Genomic DNA, 21,120 nt, shown 5'->3' with positions numbered 1-21,120 from the left:
TGTTAACAAAAACATTTGATAAAGGTACCCAAAAGTCAAGCCAACTCAGTAACAAGTCAGCTAGCGATTAAATACTCAGTTGATTACTGGAGAGCGCTACGAGAGATTTCTGTACAAGTTTCTTAAGGCCGAAACTACCGAAAATCCCGAACTAACCGAAAATCCAGTGTACATGTGATCGTTCATCCCTTTTTTACTATAAGGTTCTGAATACATACTCTTCGCAAAAATAACACAGAAGATTTTTGGTTTATTTCGTCCCTTAGAAGCAGCCAATTAAAAACGGACTGATATTGAGATCAATAACTATAGAACCCATTAAAGGCCACACGCAATTTTTGGACGACTTTGTTAATTTGAAGCCAATCTATATCAACGTCAATATCTACCCACCCATTCAGAATTTTCTAAAAAAAAATTAATTTTTTTCCTTTTTAAAAGCTCTTCTATTCTAAAATAAAAAAAATCCCCTCCCGCTATAGTTTCAACGCCAAATTTTTCTCGAGTTGCTCCTAGCAGAGTTTTAGCTTTACACCTACTCTATCTAAATATATATATTATAGGTGGAAGATTGAAAAAAAATATATATTTTACTTAAAGCCGAAGAGAAAGGTAAAATTAAAAGTCTAAATAATATAAAAATCAGTAGTTGATTGATGGGTTTTAAAATTTCAAAATTTGAAAAAAATTTCTTATTAAATAATGCAATATGTTTAAAACATTATACAAAAATACCAAATCAATCCGAGTAATATTCTAAGAGATATACCCATTGGAAGTTCTTCAATCAGGCCAGATAAGTACGAATTTAAAACTTTAAACGTATTTATTTGAAAACTCATTTTTTCAAGTCGGTGGACACGATAACTCAAAAAGTTAGAAAGATTATTTTAAAATTTTGCGAAAATCACACAAAAAAAGTGTTTTTTTTAATTAAATTCAAATTTCACAATTTTCTTTTTTCCATCGTTCATTAACTAGATTTATCAATTTACTATCGAAATATTTTTGGATTATTGTTTTAAAATGAACCATGAGTTATGATGTCCACTACAAGATCTTTTTTTAGGACAGGTCATGGATGATGAGGTGCCAACGGCTGAGTTTTCGAAATTTTTAAATTAAAAAAATGCCAAAATACTGTTTAAAAATGTGCGGAATTATTTAAATGAAATATACGATTATATATATATATATTAAAAAAAAAAGAAAATTGTAACAATGTTCAAATTACAAAGAGGCATTTAAAAATATAATGTTCATGAATGTTTAGATTTAATGATATGTATGTATATAAATTTACATTAAAAATTCCTACTTTAAATATTCTTTTATTTTAAAAATTATAAAATCTACAATATATCTGAAACGTTCAATGCTTTGTCAATGCACAATTCGCTATTTCTTTACAGGGTCTTTATATAATAAGCAGTCTCGCTTAATACACAATTTACTAGTTAAATATTAAATAATTTAACAAAAATTAGAGATAACTTACATGTTGTTTTTGTTAATAGTGAGTTCCGGCTTTTACTTGTTGATTTTGCATGTAATATGATTAATTTTGGTAAAAAAACACAAATTTATTAATAAACACAAATCACACTCACCTGTGCAAATGTTTTTCCTTGTATTTCTTCTATATATGAAGAGAAATTAATTAATTTTAATAATAAAAAGTAAACCAAAAGAATTTTATATGTTCAAACGGCAAAATTTTTGCACAAAATGGACATTTACCGCTGCAATGCAAATTCTTCTTGAAAAGATGTGTGTTCATCTGTCCTCTTTTAGCATGTTATCATATCAATATGGTTACAGTGGCAATATTTTGTCTCGTTCTAACTTAAGATTTCTCCTATGCTATTGGAAATTGTAAACAAATGTAAATGTTGTAATTGGATGTGTAAACAGCTGTGATAATTTGATTGTATTTGTGCAGTTGTTACCTCCGCCTTGCAGGCGTGTAGTGGCAACCTTATTTTAGATATGTGAAGATTTGACATTATAATATTTTTCAACAGTGATATAAACGAGTTTTTATTCGTATTCAAAATACCAATTCATATATTTTTATAAGACATAAAAAAGAAACAAGTTTCTCAAATAAAAGAATTGTTTGAAAACTTTAGAACAAATGAAAACACTTTAAAATATCGTTTTAATATGTTGATATCGATAAACTTTTATCATCTCCACTTCGTTGGCATATGTTTACAGACGTATACAGTAATTTTGTCATCTTTGCATTTATTTATTTCATATAAAATTAATAATGTAAAAAAGACTCCGTATTTTATTTAGAAAATACCAGTTGTCTTTTTTGCTGTGAATCTCGTTATTTATAAATAACAAACATACTCAAAGGCAGTACAAACGGGCGAAAATCAAACCATTCAGAGACAAAGAAGCCAAGTGGCCAAAATGATCACTTCAAACTTTGTGCGTTCTACCTGCGGCATTTCGTTAGTGTTTTTGGCGTTTTGTATAGCCGACTCTGCCAGCGATGAGGTAAGCAATTGAAACTTCCTGTTAAACTATATTTATAATAACAAATTATAGATTTGCATTTATTATATACTTTGCTGGCATATGTTAGTTATTGTTGTTGCATGTGTGAAGAAGAAGTTCTACATGTGTGCATAAGCGATTTGTTAGGGTGGGGAATTATGCTGTTGCGCTATTGTTGCAGAACTGATTATAACTAACAACGTCACTACTTCAACGGGGAAGAAACTGAAATTTTTTTATATATTTAAATATGCAGCAGTAATCTTATTAAATAGTAAATTACTTATATTTTCATACAAATACGCTAGACCACTGATTGTCAACAGCCTGTTTTTGTGTATTGATTTATTAACTACAATATTGCTTATTGATAAGAAATCGCAAAACTAATAAACAACTTTGCATGTTTACTTACTTCATTACACACTACATAATTGCATGTATATGCTAAATTTTCAGAATCTTTCAATACAACGCTATCTGTCGTCGGACGACACAAGTATAAGCACAAATAAACGCATTCAACAGATTATGCAGGGCGGCTCAGCGGCGGATATAAGTTGGCCACAACCACCTAAACTAAAAGCCGAGAAAATCGATGTGAAAGAGGAAATAGAGAAATTAAATACAAGTGAGTAACACCAATATACCGTATTTAACATATGTATGTTTAATGAACTATTAACTTGTTTGCAGCCTATGTGTATCAAAGCGCATGGCCAGCTGATGAGCTTAAATTGGGTGCCGTGAGTGCGGTTAGTTTTGACAAAGAAGGCAACGTTGTTATATTTCATCGTGTAGATCGCATATGGGATGGTAATACGTTCGACAACCAAAATGTCTTCCAACATGCAAGAAAAGGGCCCATACGCGATAATACCATATTGGCGTTAGAACGTAAAACTGGACATGTCGCCTATGGTTGGGGAAAGGGACTGTAAGTGGCATTAGTTACAAAATATATTAAATATGTATTATAATATTACAATAAACTTATATATATATATTTGATTTTAGTTTCTACATGCCACATGGTTTGACAATCGATCATGAGAATAATGCTTGGGTCACCGATGTGGCGCTGCATCAAGTATTCAAATTTGGTCCACACGGCTCTAATGATAAACCGCTGATGACATTGGGTACTGCCTTCAAACCCGGTGTTGGTGATGCGAAATTCTGTAAACCCACTTCAGTTGCCGTGCTCGAGAATGGTGACTTTTTCGTGGCAGATGGTTACTGCAATGCACGTATTTTGAAATATGACAGCGAGGGAAAGAAAATTCTTTCATGGGGACAAAACTCTTTCTCTGGTGAGTGTATACAACAATGAACCACTTGCTAACGAATATAACAGTACTTATTGGTAATAATGTGAATTTAGGCGTATCATTTGAGGTGGCGCCAAAGAACTACTTCGCCATACCGCACGCACTCACACTTGTGCCCGAACAGCAATTGATTTGCGCAGCTGATCGTGAAAATGGACGCGTGCAGTGTTTCTACTGGAGCAACGGTACATTCCATTCACAATATCATAGTCAAATCATCGGCGATCGTTTGTTTAGCATGGATTATACGCCAGCAGAAGGTGAATTGTCAATTACAACGCATTTCACATTTAACTTATTAAATAATATGAAATGTAAATCGCTTACAGGTGGTCAACTTGTCGTTGTTAATGGACCGGTCGGCGAGTTGGGTCTCAAATTGCAACCTTACAACGAAGTACGCGGCTATGTGCTCAATATGCGTACCAAACAGGTGATCTCAAAGTTCGGTCCTAATGATATGCAATTCTCCAATCCACATGATGTCGCAGTCACCAAAGATGGCAATGAAATCTATGTCGCCGAATTGAATCCGATGCGTATACACAAATTTTTACATAAAACCGTTGCCAAATCGTTGCCGTTGTCAGCTGTAAAACCGTCTGCAGTTAGTAGCAGCAACACATTGAGTCGCACCGGTCCCGAATATCAAGTGGATGGTGTTTCGGTTAAATCTAACGTGTCTAACACTGGCAATACCGCAGCAGGCGCTATGTTGTCAACAGGCAGTCATGACGCAATGGACGCAACAAATACAACAACAAAAACACATCATCCCGGTGGCACCGCCATACTCGTGGCAACTTTAATGTTGCTCTTTGCCGCGCTTACATTTATGCTGGCATTCATTATAGCACGTCGCCGCAAACGAGGTAACGAATCGTTAAGTGTTGGTCCACCTAGTGAATTGGTGTATCGCAAATTGGTCGCTTCCAGTCAAAATGTGTGTGATGAATGCCCTTGATGATGCGATGTTGTACCCCTTCTCCACTTTAGTGTTTCAATATTTTTTTAATTATACACTTGTATGTACATGATTTTTATGTGTACATGATTTTTTATATTTTTTCGATGTATTTTGTTTTGTGTAACTTTCAAAAAAATTGGGACTTAATATATTTTATACCACATTAAACTGTTTGCTTTATGTGCTAGCGTACTCAAATTGTAGACTTTACTTATGCTTGACAGCCCTTTTAAATTTATTATTATTATTTTTGTATTTTTTTTTTTTGCTTCTAATATTAAGCATCACGATCTTGTAATTTTAGTATATTCTTTATACAATTTAATGATAATAAAGTTTTTTAACTGTATTTTATTTTTGTTATATTTTGTTTAAAAATTATTTCCTTAGTTTGTACCTAAAGTGTGTGCGTAATTTTTAATCTTTGTTTGTTCGTATTTCCTTGTGGTAATCCAGCTTCCAGTCTACCAACTCGCTTTTCGTTTAACTATTGTAACTACTTATAGGTTGTTTGCCATTTGGTGTGAAGAATCGTCGTCATGCCTGGGATTTCCCTTCCAAGCCAGAGGGATTCAAATTGGGCGGCCTCTTGTTGGATCGTGGCAAGCGTGGTGGCTTCGAGAAGCTCGATCAGAATGCCAGTGATGAAGAGAATGAAGCGTCGACAAATATGTTAACTAGTGCACCATTCGCTTAAAATACATACACTTGCCAAAAGTGTTAACACCGCCTGCAAGCTTTATTGAAGAAATGAAGACTATCTGATTTCTTATGACGTCACTATGTGGAATCTTATAATATAGGGAGAATTTGATTTTCTTTTTTTAACAACTTTTTCATGTTGTGTTTGTTGGATGAATGATAGTTTATTTTGAAAAATCAAACATACATACAAACATGCTATGATCCGCAAAACAACTCGAAATTTCAACTTCAAATTATTCCAAAAAGAAAAATTACTTAAAAATCTTCGTGATTACAAAACATTCCAACGCTCAGTTTCCAGTGATTTTCTCATTAAAAAATCCAAAATTTGTATGTATGTATGTATGTGCAACAGTTTCGTGTATGAAAAGTTTGTGTATTTGTGATTAAATATTTTAATGTCTTAGAAATCATAATTCCATATTTTTTAAAACACTGTGACTGTACTAATTGTGGCCAAATTTTATCTAACTATTGTTGTACAAATTAAATGTATTTTAACTATTTATTAAGATGTGTTATATTGTATAGGAATATTATTATTTAATAAAATATATTTGGCGCTAAGTAAAAAAAAATAACTTCGAATTTATTTCGATTTCGAAAAATATAAAAAATATACAACCGATCCTACGAACGATTTTCTAGGGTCGAAAAACTACTTAAGGGTTTATGGGTAGTCGGGATTTTCAAAAAATAAATTTTTATATTCTCTAAAAATTTGATGTTGATCCGATAATTACTTTTCGAGTTATTCGACAAATAACAAATAGCGCTCGGGCACTCCAAAACGCTCGGGTGAAACTTTAAATGCGTTTTTCTCAAAACTATGTTTTTTGAACTGGTGACAACTGTAACTCAGTATATTTTAATGAAATTTCTATAGCATCTAGAATACATAATAATCATGGGTCTGATCGAGGTTTTGTTTTTAAAAAATTTTGATTTTTTTAAGACTAATTAACTGTCGATTTTTTCCCGAAAATATTGAAAAAAAATTTCTTAAGGCCGCCATTTTGTTAATTAAAAAAAAAAAATTAAAAAAAAAAAACAAAAAAACAATTAATTTTTGAAAAAAAAAACAATTTTGTTAATTTTTGAAAAAAAAACAATTTTGTTAATTTTTGAAAAAAAAAACAATTTCGTTAATTTTTGAAAAAAAAAAAAAACAATTTTGTTAATTTTTGAAAATACAAAAAAGCTTCGATCAGGCCCAGGATTATCTGTTTATAAAACTAATTTTTAGATTGTTTTTAGATGAATCTCAAAAGACTTACAATTTTCTCACCGCAAGGACTTTTTTTGGAACTGGGTCAACACAAACAGCTATAACTATGAAAAATAATTTTTTTTTTCAGATTTTCGTGACTTTAATAAAAAAAAAATTACTGAAATTTCTCATTTTTTCATGTCTCTGACTACCCCTAACCTCTTAATACAAATGGAGAGCTCGAGTTGTCACGAGATGTAGTAGATATATTCGATATATTCCATTAGTTCAGCTATTTTAATGAAATTCAAGTTAGTGAAACAAATTTTTCTGTTGTTTTTCGTCCATTAACCTATATTTTGCATTTTCAGAACTCTTTGTATCGAAAATGTCATATTAAATATGCCGAGAGAGCCATTTTGACAGAGAAAAAATAGATGTACATTTATGAAAATCGCTTAAATCGGAAAATATAAGATATATAACTAGGAATATTTTGTCCATATAACAATTACATATATAGTAAATATATAGAATCATTGAATAATATAAAATATGCTCTTACCGAAGTCAAGTTTCAGTTTGCCATTTCTCTACTTAAGGCATTTTTGGTCACTAAACTAAAATGTCAAATAAAATAAAAAAAAGTCTGCATGAAATCCATCAATTCATAAGCTCCAGCAAAGCGGCAGTCTGCTTCAAACAGTTACAACCACAGCCAGAGGCGCAAATGCTATGTTTCTGCAGAATTTTGAAAGAGAGAGAGCGAGAGGGACAGAGAGATAGAGAGAAAAAATTTCAGCAATCTTTAGCCACATTTTGTTCAACTACCAGCAACTCACCTTGAACCACTGCATCATGTGCACCATATGGCCGCCATGACCACAAGCCAGACACGCATTTGCGGCACCCTTCACCGGCAAATTGCAGAGCTGACAGAAGAGCACTGGACGTTTGCAGCTGGTACACGAGTGTGTGCGCTTCATTTTATTGCAACCGGTACACTCGGTGACGAATTCAACACCATGCGGTTGGCTTTGCGAGAACATTGTATGCTTTAGTATCTGAAAGTGGCGTAATGCATATCAAGAAAACCAATCAATTGCAAAACTTCTGACGGTTATATTACCAGCGAGCGTTTGGTCAGCAATTGCCAGCCGAACAGTATGTCCGCGTACACCTTCTTGAAGTGGTCGAATAACGGCATTTTCGTGCGTCTTATCAACGAACATGAATATGAGTCTGAGTTGCAATATTTCGAGTCCACCCAATCCAGAGAGTCCGACCACGAATTGCTGCGCAACTGCTTCAAATGCACATTAACCGTCAGTGAGGAGTTCGATTTCGGATGTGATGCTTGGTAATCGATGGGCAACACGGTGTGGTAGGGCGATGTGTTATTCAATTGCTGTAGTTTGTTGTTGTGCTGGTAGCCTTGCGTGGCAGTGATCATAAATTCGCCCAATTCACCGGTTGTGGAGGGGCATTTGTGAAAGAGACATGCCAACATAACGGCCGTCTGTAAATCACCAGCGCACGCGAAATGCATAATTAATGCCTCGAGTAGAAATTTCTTGAACGGGTCCTTATAGAAGAGTGTCTCGTATTTGGTTTCATTCGGTATATTCGGTTTGGCGATCAGCTCGGCGAGCGTCCATATCGGCACCAAATCGTAACGTCCATATGTTTCGCACACTTGCCGATTGCGACGACACGTAGCGCGTAAATTACGCTTGTCCAGCGAGAATTCTTTAGCCATTTCACAGCTGATATTCAACAGCTTGCAGGCCTCATATATGTGCACGATGGGCGTGGCATTGGTTTGCTTTTGCATCGAACGATTTTTCGTATGTTTCGCACTCATGCGATCTTGCAGATAAAAGGAGGCATTTGAATCGCGATGCGTATACAAAACATTACCCAAGAGCACGCCGCCGCTGATGGCGGAAAATGTGCGCGGAGTTGTATTCTGATGACGCAATGTTAGGCGTTTGGAAGTCGGCGCTTGTGCGAATGCCACCAAAAGGCCTGTGGTGTTGAAATTGACACCCGAAGTGCGTGGGTACGGTATGCAGGCGTCATGTAGAGCACCACTCAAAGCACCCTCTAAGCGTGGCGACTGCAAACGCAGTTGAGACTTATCCGTTACACCGCCAACAGACTGTTTTTGTATGAAATAGTTATCAATGTAATTAGAATATAAAAATATATTATAAGAGCACAGCATTGACTAAGCGTACAAACCTTTTTCATGGCGCCCACCAATGCGCGCAAGCATTGCTCAACACAAGTGCGTGATTTCTTAACGCGTTGCAAAGCGTTCGTTTTCAGTGTCTTCAGCAGCACCGCAGACAACTGCTCGTGTAGTGTGGTGCCGTCGCAAAAGGAGAATTCGGGTCCAATATTCGGACTTGGATATTCAGTTGGAAAAACAGTCTGCAAGAAAAGAAAAGCAAAAACAAAAACAATGAATATATGTTTTAAAGCTAGCAAAAAATAAAAGTGGGAAGACTAACCTGCAACACCACTACATGTCCACCAGCTGAAATCTTGAAGACTGCAAAACGCTTAATCGCATCTAACTTGTCAACCTCGACATGCGGCATATTTCTATTCAGTAGCGAGAACTCATGATGCAGCGAGCATGTTGGCTGATCTGTTAGTGAACGTGCTATGTGTGTCTCCTCCTTGCGCATGGGCGGTGGTGGCGAACGCGATAAGGTTGGTATTGTTAGACTGTCAGAACTTTCTGTGGGCAACGAAGCGGCACCAGCACGCGTCAAACTCAAAGTGGGCTGATACAGAGATGATGAGTGTATCGGTTGAAATTTAATAGGTGTCTCTGCGAAGGAGTCTGGAGTGTCGCACACTTCATTGCTATCGAAATCGGGCTCGCACAGTTTCAACATCATATCATCAATCTTCCACACACGTAAGCTACGATCACGTGACCATGTGACTAGTTCCTGATACAAATAATAAATAAAATGAAAATATTGCAATAATTAGTATTTATTTATATAAATTATTTGTGAAATTATTATTATTTTTGAAATTTTTTTTTTTAATTCTACTTACAATTTCCGATGTATTTTCACGATTTGGACGCCATTCAAAATCTAGTATCACATCAGTATGCCCAACAAAGGAGCACACAGGATCTGTTTGTTTGTTATTACTCCAAAGCAATAAGCTATTCTCACCGCGTCCCATGGCAGGCACAACAATGCTAACCAAACCGTTGCCAATAGGCTGTATGCGCAATTTAAAGTAAATAAATAAATAAAAGTAATAAAAATTAAATAAATAAATAAAAAATAATAAAAATTAAATAAATAAAATTTAATAAAAATTTAGTAAAATATAAAATTAATAATTATAATTTCACTTACGGTATAACGCGCACGCCACACTGGCGACGACATAGTTATAATTTTCTCTGCACGTCTTGGATTATTCACATCGAAGTATTTCACTGTGCCATCTTGACTAGCAGTAGCTAAGCAAGTTTCACGCAAATGACTCCAATTGATGCCATGCACTCTGGAAGCAAAATATCAAAATAATTTAATTTTACATATAAACAAATAAGCATATAATTATTTTAATTTAAAATACCTATTCAAATGTGCCGTGATATAATGCACCGGGCACGAACCTTTACGCATATCCCATATACGCAGATCGCCGTCATGTGCTGCCGCCAACAGATGACCCGAAACACGATTGAAACCAACTTGTGTGGCGCCAGCTGCGATTAAATTGTATACATAAATTGATTTATATAAACTTATAAAGTAATACCGACTACTTACACATGCATACTGCACTCAAGGACAGTGTGGGCTTGCGGGGATCGCGCAAATCCCAAATGTGTGAAAATGTATCAATTGAACAGCTCACCAATAGGTTGCTATTTTTGCTGTGCCAATCTATATCAGTAACCATGCGTGTGTGACCACGCAATGAGTGATAGTGCTGCATGTCTGCAGCACCCCATGTAACAACGTCAATGTGTTCACTGGTCTAACAAAGTAACACAAATAATCATAATAAACAATAAAATGTTATAAATTCAGTATTGTCATTTCATTATTAGACTACTCACTGCAATTGCACAATACTCCTGACGATTTGGTAGTGTGGCAAATTCCGCAGCGGATACTTCATATTTCGAATTTCTTTGGAATTCACGTAGTGTACCATCATCCTGGCCGAGGCGTTGCAATGCCAAGTGACGTCGCCCAGCCAGCAAAACCCATTGTCCTGTATAGTCTACAGACATAGCAGTTGCCTGTAATTCACGGTGTTCATAACACTTGTTGCTCTGCTGGATGATGTGTGCATTTTCACGCTCCCTACCACGGATACTATTGTTAGCCGCCGCTGCGGACTCCGAAGTTGGTGACATATTGTTATTGTATATAGTATATTATCACCTGCAAGCATAAGCTTGTCCTTGAAGTGTTTAACAAATAAATGCAGGCTGTGTGGGCTTCGAGGATTACATGCTAGTTAATATAGAAATAGTCACGAAAGTTGGAAAATAATGCTTTTATGTAGTTAGCGCAGCACTTTATTGTATTTAAGCACAATTAAAACATTTTCCAAAAGTCAAATCTTTCCAACCAGACATTCAATTACAATAGAAAATTTTATTTGTTTACTGTTATCAGCTTTAAACTAAATATGAGAGATTGTTATCAATTTCAACGATATATTAAATATATCGAAATATAGAATTCATTGATAAATGCTTTTTTCCCGAATATTTGATAGATCGGTACTAATTGAAACAAGTTGGCAACGCGGAGGGCACGTGTAGGTGGGAGCTACTTGTTTACTTATTTAGTAAAACATAGTTTTACTTTATTTACAAAATGTTTAAATTCGGCTTTGATGTAGAAGTAGATAGTGACAATCCATTTGTTAACGAAAGTAATGAAAACGAAAAGGAACTAGTAAAAACAACAAGGTAAATCAGCCATTATTTTCAACATAATGAAATCTATGGACATTTTACTTCTAGTAAGAATGGACAAACAGAATGGTACAAAGCGGAGCAGGTGGCAATTAGTGCGGAAACCTTGGAAAACCTAGATGTTTATAAATTGAATGCTACTACTTTGCACATAGCAGATCTACCAATCCAACATATTGTCACAGGATTTCTGATTGAACACATTACATGCAATAACAATGATAATAAGGATATAGCAAAAGCCGAACAAACACACTCGGATCTCATACCTGGTGTTTATGAAGGTATTTAGAAAATTGAAAATGTGCTGTATACGAATATAATACCTTTAACCCTGTCAGGTGGTGCCAAAATTTGGGAGTGTACCGATGATTTGCTACAATATCTAGCCAAACAAATCAAGCCACAGGATTGGCAGAGTAAACGTGTATTGGATCTAGGCTGTGGCGCTGGTTTACTTGGCATCTATGCGTATAGATGCGGCGCTGAAGTGCACTTTCAGGATTATGTAAAACACATTAAATAAATTTAAATACACTATCCAAATGAAACTAATTTCCCACTTTCTTTCTAGAATAAAGATGTACTAACACAAATAACAATACCAAATGTTTTGCTAAATGTGAAAACCCAAACGAAACCTGTAGATGAAGATCCAACAAAAGAAATAGAAGAACAGTTTGATATCGACGCACTGGAACAAACCCTACAATTTTATGCCGGTGATTGGTGGGAATACGCGCAACTAACTGCAAAAGGTGTAGAAGACAAAGCGGAAAAGTTTGATTATATTTTAACGTCAGAGACTATATACAATCCTGAGAATCAGCAAAAATTATTAGACACATTCTATGCAAAGCTAAATTCCGACGGTGTTGTGCTAGTCGCAGCAAAAACTTATTATTTCGGTGTTGGTGGTGGACTAAGGCAATTCGAGGAATTGATTACTGGCGATAAGCGTTTTCAATTTAAAGTTGTCTGGACAAGTAAGGAAGGAGTTGGTAGAGAAATTTTAGAATTAAGATTAAAATAATTACATATGTATGTGATATAAGAAAATGAGAAGTACCAGCAAATCGACTAGGCATTGTAAGTGCACTACTGTCTTATATATTATAAATATAATAATATAAATTATTTGAAAATATGGTACTTTATTTTTAATTTTAATAATAATTCATTTTAAATAATCCATGCATCACATATTTTAATATTACATACTTGTGTATTCAAAAACAGCAGAACAGCAATTCATCCGCAGAAATTAAGCGATTTAAAGCATCACTTTGAAATAATCAATTATATCATCGTACACTTTATCTGCCAGTCCAGCAAATACCACATCATAGTCACAATTCAATTCGATAAAAAAGAGGGGACCGGCTTTTTCTGATGGTGCTTGAGTAATTTTGGGTTTGATTTTTAATGCTTCCAGTACATCCAAGGCTTGATCCTCCACCGAGTCGTAGCTAGTTCTAAGTATTTTATGCGCTGCTTCGCGCAATTCAGGATAGAATTTTTTGAAAAAATTATGTCTATCACAAATTCGTACACCAGGTATATCGCCAGTGGTCGATTCCGTAAGCTCACGATAAGTTTTAAATTTTTGATAACGTTCTTCGTCGATCTCCTTTTGTGCATTTTGCAGCGTAGTTATTTGCATATTTTGCTCCAGCTTATTTACATCCTATAAAACATAGAAAATATGGTGAAATATGCGTATTGGTTATTTATAATTACACTATTTGTGTGTACTCACATCAACAATGGCAAGCAACATTTCATATGCTGCCTTTTGTCGTGCGTCCTTTTTCTTTTCCGATACGCCATAACGACGTATAGAAGCAACTGTACACAACGCCGTGAATTCCGGCGCATCCGGCGTGCCAGCCTGTTGTACAATTTCAAATGTTGGCAAAGGCATATCCTGTTGCACGCAATAGTCACGCAATTGTACAATCATATCAGTGGGTGGTATGCCTCCAGCGGCATCATCGCCCGATTGAAATGAATCATCGAGACGCAATCTTTTTATGAGGACAGCGGCGGCATTATGCTTGGCATCGCGCTTTGAACGTCCTATACCCACAGCGTCGGTCTCCATGAAGTTAATCTGCATTAATATTTGTAATAAAAAAAATTAGTTTGTTTATAAATAAGTGAAATAAATATTTATATTCAAACGTATTACCTTACAACAAAAGCTACCGTCCTCTTCGTCCAGAAAATCATAAATAGGTGGTGGTACTTTGTTTTTAGCATAATATTCCTGAATCACTGAAACAGAAGATTTGCCAACCATTCTTATGCTTTCTTCATAAAAATGGACGCTTCGTAAGTTGCTATTGATCACTTTAAGCCACTAAAAGTAAAATGTTAGCGTATGCTGTGTATTTTCATCTAAATGTTAAATAAATATTAGTGACACAAACTGCGACATATGCAATCGATATATCTATAATCGATAACAAATTTTATTTAATCTGTTCTAGCAACCATAATTTTGTATATGTGCAGCAATTTTATATGAAAATAATAAATACAATTTTTATATTTATATAAATAAATGTTTAGAATTTTACAAAATTGAGTGCATTTTAAAAGTTTGTTAATTTTTACACAAATACTTGTAAAATGTCTGCTATCACTAGACTTTTAAGTTTGTAATCTCTAAATAGATAAACTTTTCGATTCAATGCGGGGAAGTACCTTTCTATATAAGTAAAAAAAAACACGTATTCAGTTTTTATTTTGTTTGTAGCCGTATATTTGAATAATACAATATTTGTCTATGCATTGTTTTTTTTTGTTGTATTTACTATGCAATTAAACATATTTTATTATAAGCTAAATATATATATTATGCGCGCTTAAAAGTCTTTGAAATTTTAATATTTAAGATTTCAAGCGGATTTCATGAACTGATTTTATGCCTGTAGTAACAATTGCTTTTGGTTGTAGTGACTTGATAACAGCTGTTTTAATATTTACATACGTGAATATGTAAATTAATAAATTTTTAATTACACAATTTAATAATAAATATTTTTTTTTTAATATTAGCAGCAAATGTGTGACGTCTGGCATGCACTGTAGTTGTCAATTGAACACAATTGATTCCAAAAAATATACTTTGTGCAAATAATAATAAAGGATAATAATAATGAACAAAAACCTTTTTCATAGCGAAATTTAAAAAAAAAAAAACTTTATAGCGTTCAGCCTGAACTAGTGTTATACAGATTTGTGTATTTTTTGTTTTTTTGATATATACAAAGCATTTGTTTACAATTAATATTGTTTATTGTTACTCGTTTTACGTGTTACGAGCTAAACGACTGCTGGACAAGTAATTGACGCGCTTCACAAACATAATGCAATTCAATTTTACAGCTTAAGTCAGTAATTTCATTAAGTATTTATATTAATAACAAACAACTAAATAAACTTTTACATAAAGCGCATACTAATAACAAAACAAAACAAGCAAAGAGTAGCCGTATTATTAGTTATACTAACCTGTGCAGCAAATAAGCCAAACTTAATTATTTATTCTTTTTGTTTTAAATATGTAAATAGGCAATTCTTACTACACGCATCCGTCTTATGTCCTTGCTAAAGGCATAGCTCGCTTATTTCAATTGGCTAAACGTATTAGAATGAGCACACTAAATACACACACGACTGTTATAAGAAAAAAAATATATATATCTGTATTTATAGTTATATATATATATAAACAATACGCTGATTTTAAAGCTGCGCTTTTCGAACAGCGCATTCAAATTATGTTATATGTATGTATGTATGTGTATGTATATTTCAACGTGGTTTTGCGTAAGCTTTTTGGACTTTTTTGTCTTTGCCAGCGCGTCGCGTAAAGCTAACAAACAAACAACGCGTTGAGCACAACCGTTGCATACTTTTTACCTATAAATACTATTAACTATGCGCATATTGCATTATTGCTCGATAACGGTAACTTCAATAGGCGGTATAAACTTCCATATGTGCTCCTGCTGCTCATGATAGCTAGCGGCGCTGCCAACAATGTCGTTCACTTGTACAGCGGGCATTTTGCCGTCCAACACTGAGGCACGTGCCGTTTGCGTTGCAGCCTGTGGCTTGGAACAGCATTGTATGCTGGCCTTGAAGCGACCAGGTGTGAAAAAGATTGCGGTACATTCGTGTTGAATTTGTGCGTGTTTCTGTAGAAGCGGTATTGAAACTCTGTGGTGGAAGAGACATTATAGTTGTGACATACAAACATATATACAGTTGAAATTCCCTAACTCGAATCACCATAATTCACAAAAAATTTCGAGTTAGAGAGACTTCGAGGAAAGTAATTTGTATGAAATTTGACTTCTATTGCCAATTAAAGGGTTCGAGTCATGGAAGTTCAATTGTATTAAAAAAAACTATAGAAAGCGCGCCACCACTTACCTACTCGGCCCGGATATGGCAACGCGTGTATCTAAATTGTAATTCTCCATGCCATTCAAGTAATCCTGATAGAATTTAATGGTGAGCACAAGATTGCGTAACGGTTGCGCCGACTGATTGCTTACGCTCACATTCAATATGGCGCTTTGACCGGCAGCGCAGACAATTTCCGATTGCGGTTGAACGGGTGTATTTTGGAAGGACACCGCTAAGAAAATTAAACAAAAAATAAATATTATAAATAAAATTAATATTATTTGTACATAGTGCGTGCAACAACAATAACAACAACACTTACTCCATTGCAGCGGCGATACGGTTGTCAAATCGATCATGGCGGCTGTCAGCACGATGCCATGCAATGAGGCTATACCCTGTATATCGGTACCGGTGAGCAACCAACTGATTTTCACACGTTCTGCTATATGCTCGGAGCATAATTTACTAATACTGTCGCTGAATGAGAGCAGTTGTGTGCGATAGCAAAGGTCTGTAGAAGGTCGAAATATAGTTAAAGGTTAGAGTTCATTCATAAATACATGTAGTAGCTACCCTTCTCCATATTCTCCGCATATTCCGCTTCACGTGCGGCCACTACTTGCTCCAACGAACAGCGATCGACTGGTATTGGCACACGACAACTCTCTTTGGCTTCGATCAGTATACTCTTGTTGTTGGTGTAATTGAGCGACATTTCCTGGGCGGTCAAATTGGACACATCCAGCACCAAATAAAATTGTGAAGGACTGAAAAATGTGATAAATTAAAAAAAATAAATTCTAACGGTTATTCACTCACATTTCCGCCGGCAGCACATCCCAGCTGGTTATTTGCGCGCTCGGCAACAACTCAATATTGAATGAAATTGCACACTGGCGACAATAACCCTGTTCCATGGCCTCACCACCGGAATACTTCACACGAAACTGCGCCTCTACATGTTGTCCATAGCCCTGACTGCTGCCCTGCGCGCCAGCGGGCGGCAAACTGAGCGCCGCCAATGAGGGCGTGCCGCCCGACGTGGACGAACGAAAACTCAGATTATTCGGATCATTGCGTCGATTATACGATGTTTGCTGTTGATTGGGCGAACTAACACGCGACGGCAGGCTCGCGTGTCCGGACGATGAAAGTGTCGAGTACTGCAATGAATAGGGGCCAGCACCCATTGTGGCGCCCGCATAATCTGCTTGTAATGCCGCCGTCACTGTGCTGCTCGAATGCACGGAAGCAGCGCGTTGACTTACTAGGGGACAGACGAAGTCAGCTTCGCCATAAATGTGCACCGTAAAATCGATTGAGCTATTGGGTTGTATGGGAAGTTTTGACTGTTGAGAGAAAAGTGGAAGAAAATAATTGCTTTTGAAACACTGCTCTGCTATTTATACGGAATTCAGACTCACTTGCAAGTCCTTTTCATCGATTGTGAATATTTTCTTCTGCACCTCCTGTTCCACATTCGAATTGATGCTGATCTCCAGATGTTCCACGGCGAGCGCGCTGTCATTTGTGATGGTTACTACGCACGTTGACGACTCACCGTTGTACAAAGTTAAACTGGCGGATGTGATAACAATGTCGGAACTTGCCAGCTGACTGAAAGTGGCCGTTTGTGGTAATGAGGTCTTAACGGAAATGCGCGGCAACGCCGGTATCACATCCACTAGATAATTGGGTGGAAATTTGCGTCCACGCATGTTTTTCAAACGACAATTGGACTTGACACCCAGTGCGTGTGTGCTGTAGCCTTGCACCTCCAGCTGACCCACCTCAATGGGTGTGCCGTGTAGTGTCACCGTGGTCGGTACATGTGGTTGCAAAATTACCGTTTGTGGCAGCGATTCAAAAACGATGCCATTGGTGAGCAGTCGCATGTCGCTGACAGTCAACTCGAATGGTAATGGATTGCGCAGGCGTAGTGTCACCTCGCTTAGATTGTTTTGTACCCAGAGAAAGGCTGTAAATGAATGCTTTAAAACAAAGAGTAACCAAATTAGAAACTCACCACACTCACCAATTTTATTCTTTTCCTTCTTCTTTTCACGTCTATCCATCGAATTCAGATGTATGGGTGTGAATAGGAAGGGTCCACTATCGGCTTTCACGATTTTTATACGCTGCGGCCGCAGATGTGCCGGCAAATCGCGCACAACCAGATCCATGCAATAGGGTAAATCCGTTAGATTGGCTGGTGGTATGACAGTGCCGTTTTCCAGCACCAACGGCACAGGTGAACCCTCACATTGCGCACTTAAATTCTGCAATTGTACAGACATTTCACTCTGCTCCGTTGGTGTCATATGCGCCCACTGTGTCTGCAGTAGGAAGGTCATGTGACGTGTCGCTAACGCCGACTGACCCAGACGACGTGCCGCGGCAATTACACCTTGCAGCAAATCGATTTGTAGCGCTGGCCAACCGGCCGCATTGTCGATCACCTCCATGGGGTCGAGCGAAAGTAAATAACCGGAAAAGCTGTCCAACATCAGCCGGTAGGTCTGCGACCAATCGGGATTGGGATTACCTTGTTGTACATATTTGAGCGCTGCTAGGCGTTGAAAGAAGGCCGCTTTGCGTCGATAACCGATCTGGTGGTACAAATCGGTGATCACTTCGAAACGTTTCACACGCTCCGGTTCGCTCATGTTCACATTCAAATAGAGTATATTTTGCAGAAACATAGCAACGTCTAATGGCCGATTTTGTTCAATTGAAATGCGCGCCGCTTTCAACGCCGCCTCAGTCTCAATAACAGCGGCCGGTCCATATTTGCTATAATTTATAATTGCACGCCTGTAGTAGCCGTTAAGTTCTTCGGGTTTCAGTATGTTGCTGGGCAACTCGCTGGCACGCGCACCATGTTGCGCCGCAGAAATAGTGGATGTAGACGAAGACGATGACGGCGTGCCGGAAGTTGAAGAATTTGTTAAAAGGGAAGAAACTGAAGAGCAAGACGATGATGCTGAGGTCAAGAGCACAGTGGGTGTATTGGCTTGAGCGTCTGTGTGCGAATTGTGCTGGTGCTCTGGAGCGTGCACTTTGACCGTTGCATCGCTGGCACGCCATTTTTCCGGTGTGTTGCGCAAAGGTGAAGGACCTACAATAAATTGTATAAATTAATAAATTGTAAAAAGATAGATTATAAAAAAAAAAACTACTACTTACCATCCTGCAAGGACGTGTTTCGATGTAACGTTTCGCTCTCACGCAAATGTGGATATAAAAGTATTGCTGACGCTGAACACAAACCTTCTTCCGAAGCGCCCACCCACAATAAATCGCCTATGGCACGCAAAGTTTCGCAAGCGCTGTGGTATAAGCCGAGCGCATCGACCACGAGTCCCGCTTGTAGCGATAAGTCCGCCAAATTCTTGGTGACACGTCCCACACAGCGTTTACGATTGCTGCGTGAGTCCATGTCCAGCCCAACAAAGCTGCGTTTCTCGAAAGGTGCAGACAGTAAACTTACTTTCTCCACCTTTTCGCGCGATCTATCCAAACGCTTTGATTCCAACACCCAGAAAAGCGCATGTATGAACTCGGCTATGTGTGATTCTAAATCACTGCAAGAATCTTGTTCGCGATAGAAAAATGCTTGCGCCTTAAAATTGGATGGTGTGGTATATTCATCCTCCAGACGTGCACAATGATTTGTTACGCTATTAGAATTCAGATTAACACTATCGTGAACGGTGGAGTTGCTTGTCTCCCTGAATTGTTGATCACCACCGGCCGAATTTATGTTTTCAGGCGCTTGTGTTGGTGATGGACCGAAAAATATTGCACGTGAGTCATATAGTGTACCACTGTAGCGCACTTTAAGCGATTCATGTTGTCTACAAAGCTCATTTAATTCGGTTTGATTTTCAAATTTGCCAATAGTGATTAGGCCCAGCAAGCGTCGATGTGTTTGAAAATCGCCCCAATCATTGTTTTCCACAGGATGATCATGTATGTAGCGCACCCAAATATCACGTGTAATACCTGTTGAGTCTGTATTAGAGAAGTATGCTATTAGTATTAATATATAATTTGCTGACTGCAAGTACTTGCCATTTATTTTTACATTGCTGACGCGGCGCACCTTATCAAACGCCTTCTGCAGCGAACGTGGCTTCGATGGCCCTACACCACGCAATAGCACCGATAAGCAACCGTGATGTAGCGCATTTTGTTCGTAATCCGGACGCGACATGATCGGTTCACTAACTCCATGCGACAACATCAAACTAACATTTGCACGCATTTATCCGTTTTTTATTTGTGAACGCTGTGCAACGGAAAACATTTGTAAAGGGGTAAGGACAATAATGAGGACGATAATATTATGCTAAAACAGTGTATGGATTTTAACTGTTCGCTGCCAAAATAGTTTAATTATGTGGAAAGTTCACAAAAGGAATGCTTTGGCACTTTTCTCTTGTTCAAAGTGCCACTTCCAGCAAACACACACATGCACCTACGCCCCTACAATACTTTCACTAGCACTGATTACTTTTGTTTTTATGTAGCACAACAATAAGTTATTTGTTTTGGCTTAAACTTTTCACTTAGAAAGACAAAACGTATTATTTTATATCCTATGATGTATCATTGTTATTGGACTAGTTGAATTAATAAAAGAAATTTAATTATTTAGCCAATCTGTATTTTTCTTATCCGCTGACACTAAACGTCAAATATTTGTTGTCGTACAGAGAACGTATTATACGTTCGTATGTGCATTTTTTTCATAATAGAATTTTGATTAACACAGGGTGTGCTACACTAATAATATTAAATTTTAATAAAAAGTTTTAACCCTATCATTTTTTTTAATTTCTAACTGATTTTAAATATACAATTATAAAAAAATTTTATTTCATATAATTTTATATACATCCCACTTTTCCGTTTATTTAATTGTATATGATCTAATTTAAAATTTAAATAAAGAACTAAGTATTTTAAACCTGCATGCTTATTTATA

The 21,120-nt window shown here is 36.7% G+C and overlaps 5 protein-coding genes across 5 annotated transcripts; 2 read left to right on the top strand and 3 right to left on the bottom strand.

Annotated features, from left to right (window-relative positions):
- Positions 1-2,185: 2,185 nt before the first annotated feature.
- Positions 2,186-5,979, top strand: Pal1_1 (peptidyl-alpha-hydroxyglycine alpha-amidating lyase 1). Its single transcript, XM_011191180.3, has 7 exons — positions 2,186-2,511; positions 2,971-3,142; positions 3,208-3,448; positions 3,529-3,824; positions 3,896-4,102; positions 4,172-4,714; positions 5,316-5,979. Exons 1-7 carry the CDS (start codon positions 2,425-2,427, stop codon positions 5,504-5,506), a joined length of 1,737 nt encoding a protein of 578 aa, XP_011189482.1. The 5' UTR covers positions 2,186-2,424; the 3' UTR covers positions 5,507-5,979.
- A 1,160-nt stretch (positions 5,980-7,139) lies between these two features.
- On the bottom strand, positions 7,140-11,418 carry LOC105216590 (GATOR complex protein Wdr59). Its single transcript, XM_011191171.3, has 10 exons — positions 10,833-11,418; positions 10,540-10,750; positions 10,343-10,475; positions 10,117-10,267; positions 9,803-9,976; positions 9,241-9,690; positions 8,969-9,160; positions 7,854-8,885; positions 7,567-7,788; positions 7,140-7,465 (listed from the first exon to the last, which is right to left on the bottom strand). Exons 1-10 carry the CDS (start codon positions 11,133-11,135, stop codon positions 7,388-7,390), a joined length of 2,946 nt encoding a protein of 981 aa, XP_011189473.1. The 5' UTR covers positions 11,136-11,418; the 3' UTR covers positions 7,140-7,387.
- A 101-nt stretch (positions 11,419-11,519) lies between these two features.
- On the top strand, positions 11,520-12,850 carry LOC105216591 (histidine protein methyltransferase 1 homolog). Its single transcript, XM_011191172.3, has 4 exons — positions 11,520-11,699; positions 11,754-11,989; positions 12,047-12,213; positions 12,280-12,850. The coding sequence occupies exons 1-4, from the start codon at positions 11,605-11,607 to the stop codon at positions 12,736-12,738; spliced, it is 957 nt and encodes a 318-aa protein (XP_011189474.1). The 5' UTR covers positions 11,520-11,604; the 3' UTR covers positions 12,739-12,850.
- LOC105216592 (uncharacterized) lies at positions 12,836-14,139 on the bottom strand. The gene is made up of 3 exons (XM_011191173.3): positions 13,897-14,139; positions 13,465-13,818; positions 12,836-13,392 (listed from the first exon to the last, which is right to left on the bottom strand). Exons 1-3 carry the CDS (start codon positions 14,005-14,007, stop codon positions 12,979-12,981), a joined length of 879 nt encoding a protein of 292 aa, XP_011189475.1. The 5' UTR covers positions 14,008-14,139; the 3' UTR covers positions 12,836-12,978.
- A 795-nt stretch (positions 14,140-14,934) lies between these two features.
- On the bottom strand, positions 14,935-20,858 carry LOC105216593 (protein brunelleschi). The gene is made up of 9 exons (XM_011191174.3): positions 20,205-20,858; positions 19,317-20,144; positions 18,166-19,248; positions 17,555-18,108; positions 16,950-17,479; positions 16,704-16,897; positions 16,450-16,641; positions 16,152-16,359; positions 14,935-15,935 (listed from the first exon to the last, which is right to left on the bottom strand). The coding sequence occupies exons 1-9, from the start codon at positions 20,395-20,397 to the stop codon at positions 15,668-15,670; spliced, it is 4,050 nt and encodes a 1,349-aa protein (XP_011189476.1). The 5' UTR covers positions 20,398-20,858; the 3' UTR covers positions 14,935-15,667.
- Positions 20,859-21,120: the final 262 nt, after the last annotated feature.

This window comes from Zeugodacus cucurbitae, chromosome 3 (assembly GCF_028554725.1).
Source record: "Zeugodacus cucurbitae isolate PBARC_wt_2022May chromosome 3, idZeuCucr1.2, whole genome shotgun sequence".
NCBI lineage: Eukaryota > Metazoa > Arthropoda > Insecta > Diptera > Tephritidae > Zeugodacus > Zeugodacus cucurbitae.
Note: the sequence above shows the minus strand (reverse complement) of the source record. Positions and strands in the feature narration are given on the sequence as shown.